This window comes from Theobroma umbraticum, unplaced genomic scaffold, assembly GCF_002168275.2.
Source record: "Theobroma umbraticum cultivar Fairchild unplaced genomic scaffold, ASM216827v3 scaffold_56.0, whole genome shotgun sequence".
Taxonomy (NCBI): Eukaryota; Viridiplantae; Streptophyta; class Magnoliopsida; order Malvales; family Malvaceae; genus Theobroma; species Theobroma umbraticum.
This window is the reverse complement of record NW_018397256.1, coordinates 3,945,867-3,952,797: the sequence shown is the minus strand read 5'-3', so window position 1 is coordinate 3,952,797 and position 6,931 is coordinate 3,945,867. Positions and strand designations below refer to the sequence as shown.

The 6,931-nt window shown below is 32.8% G+C and overlaps 1 protein-coding gene across 1 annotated transcript; it reads right to left on the bottom strand.

Annotated features, from left to right (window-relative positions):
- Positions 1-2,211: 2,211 nt before the first annotated feature.
- Positions 2,212-5,967, bottom strand: LOC110411329 (Tetratricopeptide repeat (TPR)-like superfamily protein). The gene is made up of 2 exons (XM_021421444.2): positions 3,131-5,967; positions 2,212-3,037 (listed from the first exon to the last, which is right to left on the bottom strand). The coding sequence occupies exon 1, from the start codon at positions 5,677-5,679 to the stop codon at positions 3,142-3,144; it is 2,538 nt and encodes an 845-aa protein (XP_021277119.1). The 5' UTR covers positions 5,680-5,967; the 3' UTR covers positions 2,212-3,037; positions 3,131-3,141.
- Between the last annotated feature and the right edge of the window lie 964 nt (positions 5,968-6,931).

Here is a 6,931-nt window from a genome sequence, read left to right as displayed (position 1 = left end):
AGGTTATGAGATATAAAGCATGGTTTGTCCCCCAAGGTTTTACTCAAAAACTTGGTATTGATTATAAAGAGACATATTCTTTTGTAGTTGATGCAATTACATTTCTATATTTAATTAGTTTGGTAATACATGAGAATGTTGAAATACATCAATGAATGTAGTTATGACCTATTTATATGGCTTGCTTGATATCAATATCTATACGTTAATCCTTGAAGGATTTAAGTTGCTTGAAGCACACAATTTTTGAGAAATTTATTCTATCAAGTTAAATAAATATGTATATGGATTAAGTAATCCAGACGTGTGCTGTAATTACCTTAGTGAATATTTGTTAAGAGAAAGCTATAAATGGTCCTATATGCTCATATGTTTTATAAAAAGATTTAGATATGAATTTGTTATAATTGTTGTTTATATTGTTAACTTGAATATTATTGGAACAACTGAAAAGTTATTAAAGTCATGGGTTATTTAAAGAAGGAATTTGAAATGAAAAACTTTAAAAAATTAAAATTTTGATTGAAGGGTCTTCAGATTGAACACTTGACAAATTATATATTTGTCCATCAATCCAATTATATAGCAAAAGTGTTAAAACAATTCTATATGGACAAAGCAAATCTATTAAGTTCATCACCTTAGTGTAATTAAAACATTAATGTATCTTGCTAGTAATACATGACCTAATATATCATTTGCTATTAATTTATTAGCAAGATATAGTTTTTCTCCAATTTAATGATATTAGAATATAATTAAACATATACTTTGATATTTTTGAGGAAAAATGGATATGAGCTTACATTACTTATACGTATTAAAATCAGATCTAATTGGTTATGTAGATGCAAGATATTTATTTTATCCACATAAGGTTCGATCCCAAGCAACTTACTTATTCATATGTAGAGGTATGACTATTCCATAGTGTTTTGTAAAACAAAGTATATCTACTACTTCTTTTAATCATTGAGAAATTTTAGTAATTCATAAGGCAAGTCGTGAATGTACATGTTTGGTTAAGATTTATAATTCAACATATTTAAAAAATGTGTGGCTTGTCAACTAAGAAATAAATTCTAACAATATTAAATGAGGATAACACCGCTTGCGTAGCTTAGTTAAAGGAAACATATAAGGTAATAAGATAAAACACATTTCATCAAAGTTTTTCTTTACTTATGATCTCTAAGAAAGGGGTGATATTAATGTTTAATAAATTTGCTGAAGTGATAATCTAATAGATTTACTTATCAAAGCCATTCCTACTATAATATTTGAAAAGTTGGTGCAGAAGATTGTAATACATCGTTTTAAAGATCTTAAATAATGCAGTCATCAAATGAGTAAAATACGCGCTGTATTATTTTCGTTCATCAAAGTTTTGCCCATTGTGTTTTGGTTAGTAAGGTTTTTAACTAGGCAGTTTTTAAAAACATATTCTAGGAAATAATTATGTATTCTTTTCCTTTACTCAAATTGTTTTCCTTAAAGATTTTTACTAATAAGGTTTTAATGAGATATATTCTTAATATAATTTACATTTAAGGGGGAGTGTTATAAATGTGTGTACATGTCCATTATGTTACGACCCCAGGTTTTAGACTAAGTTGGACAGTCCAGATAGGCTAAACAACCCAACTAGTCAAACATACGAATGTAATCTAATTTGAACTTTTATATTTGATTATGTACATCTAGATTTGCATGTAAATTAAATTGGATTAAAATTAAGATTTAATCTATCCAAATCAAATCCCTTAAACATTATCTTTATTTTGTAAATTCTATCTAGGTAAAAGGATAGACCACTCACTTTATTTATAAATGCACTCTCTTAAATAAGATTTTCTTACTCTTTTTAAATACTTTCTCTCATCTTTATTCTTTTAAGTTATATTTCATAACAAAATAATAACTTATTTGAATTTTTTTAATAATTTAGAGATTTTTTAAACATTATAATAAATAAAAAATTGAGAAGGTTTATTTTTTAATTAAAAGGAAAATACAAGAAATATATACAAAAAAAACTTCTGTTTTGTCATTACTTTTTTATTGGTATTTGATAAAAATAAAAAATGTTTGAATATAAAAAAAAATAATTTCTCAATAATTAAGAATTAAAATTGTAACAGTTTCTAGAGAACAGAACAAATTATTTTACTTCTACGTAACAATAAAAAATAAATAACAAAAACCACAATAAATGTATAGATATTAGTCTGACTCCAGAGTTTAATGAAATTGGAGGTTAATGCCATTTAAGAAAATACAGAACAGGACATCAAAGCCTAATTACAAAATTAAGATGCAGACAGTTGCCCGTTACCGGAATGAATGTCCGCTCAGACATCCCATAATATTGGAAACATACCGCAAAGATTACCATGACAGGCCCAAATTGAGACAGGGTCCAATTTACTTGTCCCAAAAAACAGAAAGAAAAAGCCGCCAATAATCTCTGTACACTGTTCCACATTTTCCCCCTTTGAGTTTAAAGCTTGTACAAGCACACAATGGTTTAAGTCAAGCAATGTTTACTGTGTCTGGCAGCAGCAGCGGCCGAATGTTCAACTTCTTTACCGTGTTAGATATTTTTTCCAGTTCAGAGAGTGACAAGGGATTAGACAGATGATTAATGGAATTCAATAGTAAAGGAAAATCTAACAGTAGCCATGTCAAAAGCGCTGATACATCTGGCAATCTAAGACCTCACCTTCACTTCATTTAACCACTGCCTCTAGTTCCTACACATATATCAAAAGTGGTTGCTCATAGCCACACAGACTCGTTAGCATGTCTCCTCAGGCAAATGTGAAGGAAGTTCAATTACAAAGTCGGATTCTCTGTTACAGCAATAGCATAAATTTCATTCTCGCCATTTGCTTATTTCTTCTTGAAAGCATCTACAAGTAGAAGTTCAGACAACAAACCACTCTTGCGATTCATATAAATTTGAAGTGGTAGACCGGCCAGAGAATGTGCACTAATCCAATCAAACTATATATCTGATCAGGATGCAGTGATTTTCCTGAGAATTATGAATAAGCCAGTGAGCTGGTTTCTTATTGTGTCGAAAGACATCCATAAAAAATAAGCAAAAACTAAAATGTAAAGGGCATACTTTGTGAATTTTTATGACTCCAGATTCTCTCGAACACGAAAAGCCAGCTGGTCTATAGACTGCTCATCAAAAGAATCATCTATCTCCTTAATTTTTGTCACAAAGTCCATGGCTTCTTTATATCTTCTTGCTTTACAATAACCATCCACCACAATCTTGTAGGTAAGTTCATTGGGTTTGCAGTTGTGCTGAATCATGTAGCCAATAACATCATCTATTTCTGTGAACATTCCCTGTGAAGCATACCCTGCCACAAAAGTATTATAAGTAAAAATACATGGTCGAATCCCTCTAGTTGTCATTTCAGAGAAAATTCTTATGGCCTCCTGCATTAGCCCTTTCCTGCAAAATCCTTTAATGACAGTGTTGTACGACACAATGTCTGGTTTTCCACCAGACTTCTGTAATCCTATGAGGATTTCTTCAGCTCTCCAACACTCTCCCGCTCTGGCATACATGTCCATCAAGCTGTTATAGGTGACAAGATCAGGCGTCAACCCACTTTCACGAATCAAGTGTAGAATTTCATGGGCCCTGTCGTACATGTTATTCTTGGAAAATATTGAGAGCATCGAATTAAACAAAACCAAATCAGGTTTGTATCCATTCTTTCGCAATTCCTGAAATGCTCTCTCCATACCCTCCAGTGCTCTACATCTGAAGTTTGCCAGAACAAGTGTTCTCAACAGCATCCAGCTAGGATAGATATGACCATCATAAATGTCTTTCTCAATCTTCTGTATCCCTTTCACATTCCCTCCCTTGGCATAGCATTGAAGCATCAAAGAATATGAGGTTTCACTAGGCCTAAAACCCTTATTTTTCATCTCTAGAATGACTGATTCTGCTGCTTTCCAATCCCCTCTTCTAGCTAGAGCATTAAGAAGAGCATTGTAAGTTGTAACACATGGTGTGAACCCTACTCTTATCATCTCCTTGTACATTTTTGCAGCATCAATTTCTGACCCGCACCGGCCATAGGCACTGATCAAAGTGTTGAATGTGTCTCTATCAGGCTCAAAACCACAGCTCTTCATTTCCCTAAGGACTTGGTTGACATACTTGTGCATGCCCTTATTACCACACATGGCAAGCATTGTGTTCCACGTAATACGATTAGGGGAACATCCACTCACTTTCATGTCACAAAGTATTTTTATCATCTCCTCAGAATGTGACTTCTTTCCTAATATCCCAAGCACAGCATTATAAGTACACACATTAGGTACACAACCCAACTCTTTCATCCTATGGAACAATTTCAATGCCTCGTCTTCCTTTCCAGCTTTACCATAGGCATTGATAACAGTTGTGTATGTAACAGCATTTGGCATTACACCTTTCTTTGTCATTGCTTCAATAACTGCAGCCCCTTCCTCATAAAACCCTGCCCTCACACAAGCAGCTACAAGTTCATTGTAAGTCACAGAGTCAGCAGGGCAGTGGTTATCCTCCATTTCTTTCAAAATGCTCAAAGCCTCGGAGTAAACCCCTGCTTTTCCAAACACTTGTAGTAAAGAATTATAGGTGACCGTCCCAGGTACATAGCCCTGAGACTTCAATCCAGTAAAGAAGTCTTTTGCTTCATTCAATAATCCTTCTCTCCCACAAGCTGATATCACAGTACTACAAGTAAACTCATCAAACTCAAGTCCTTTGCTTCTCATCTCATCCAAAAGTTCTAAAATTTTATTCCAAGACCGACCCATCTTCCCATAAACATCAAGCATGACATTATAAGTGACTAAAGTAGGAGAAAGGCCTGTCGCCTTCATTTTCTCAAACATGGAGATTGCTCGTTTGTACTTACCAGTGCGGGAATAAGCATGAAGAATGGTTGTGTGCGCTCGAACATCAAGGGAACATTCCTCTATGGGAATCAAATCAAACACTTTTAATGCAATTCCATGCTGCGATTCTCTCCCCAGAATTCTGACCATTAGTTCAACAACTTGATTGTCTAATTTAACATTATCAGACCCTATGTCCGAAACTACCCATTGAAACAACAAGAGAGCTCTTTCCCAATCCCCAGAAAGGTCTAGAGCTTTCAATAAACTAAACATATCAAATTGAAGCAGCTCAAACTTAACAGAATTAAAGAAATCATTCAAACTATTCAAAGGCTGTTCCTTGATGGAATTAAGCATAAGCATACCCTTTCTTGACAAAAATTCAAGAGAAACATCTCTTGATTGACTTTCCTCTTTACTGTTATCAAACTGAAGAACAGAAGCTGAAGTGGGTTTCTCGGGATGGACTTGTTGCTGAAGTTTTTGAGTAGAATCTGAAGAAATATGAAGAGAAGGGAAATGGGAATTGTTGGTTTTAGGAGGATTGATAGTTTTTGGTTTATGGGTAGTGTTGGGTGGCGAAGAAAGGTGGAGAAGGTGCTGGAGAAGAGAGTCTAGTGGGAGTGAAGGGGGAGATTGAGATTGAGGAGGAAGAGGAAGTGTTGATGAGCTGAATTTTAAAGGCTTGTTTGATTGAGTTTGTCTCTTTGTTGGGACTGGATAAACAGGTTTGTTGGGAAAGATAGCGCCCTCCATTGTTTTCTGGGGAAGGAAAGAAGAGAGTCGAAGTTAATGGCTTTTGGTGAGCTTCAGAAATGAAAGGGTTATTGCAGACAAGAGAGAGAGGAAGCGAGCTTGGAATTGGATGGAAGACAGAGACGAGAGCATATTAGTATCGTTAAATGAATGGTTGGTCTTCATTGAAGATGGAATTTGGGCAGAAGATTTGGTGGTGTGCTGGAAAGAGCAAGTGTGCTGAGTTTCATTTCTGGGCTCATACGTTTTATCTTCTTCCGCATCCGCCTCCGCCCCTCAAGCCTCAACCCAGCGTCCACCAAAGCCCTTTCTGTCACGTATTATGATTACAGATATTTTTAAAGGAAAAAAAATCCTAGAAAAGTTCAAATTTTCACTTTGATCCAATAGAGTCTAAGTAAATGTATCAAATTTATTTTTCATCTTTAAATGAATTTAATTTTTTAGGAATAATACTTTAATAAAACTCTTGAATTATTTAAAAAATTTTAAATAAATCTTTATTCTTTTATTATGTCAAATAAAATGTTTATATTTTTATTTTAAATCAAATAAATTCTTGTAACTAATAGTTGACTAATTATCATTAGTCAAAATATCACTTATTATTTTATACCCACATGTCATGTTGACATGTTATAGTGAATGATAATGTAGCATGTTAGGGTGGTATGATAACATGATAATGTGTATTTTTCACTTTCTATGTTAATATTATATAAGTATAAAATGATAAGTAATATTTTAGTTAATCCTTAGTTTTAAAAACTTATTTAACTTAAAATAAAAGTATAGAATTTTAATTGAATGTAATAAGATAATAAAGACTTGTTTGTACATTTTCAAATAATTTAGAGATTTTTTCAAACATTATATCAATTTTTTATTTGGTTATGTGTTTTTATATATGATAGCATTTTATAGGTTATGTATCAAATTTATGTATGGGTAACTATAACCATGGACAAAATGATAAGTTTCAATACCTTTATATATACGAAAACTAAGTTCCATAAAAAGGCTATTTTACTATGTCTTTATGTTCACTTTTTGTTTTCTCTTACTACTCTCTTATCTCGTACCAATTTGATACTTAAAAAATACCTCAACTTTATTATGTAATCATTTAACCCTATTAATACATTAATTTAGATTTTCTATTAGCTTTATGATTGGTCTTTGTTTTAATATAACAAAAACTAATAATCAAAACATTAGTTTATAAGTACATTAGGACTTTGAAAAAACCCTT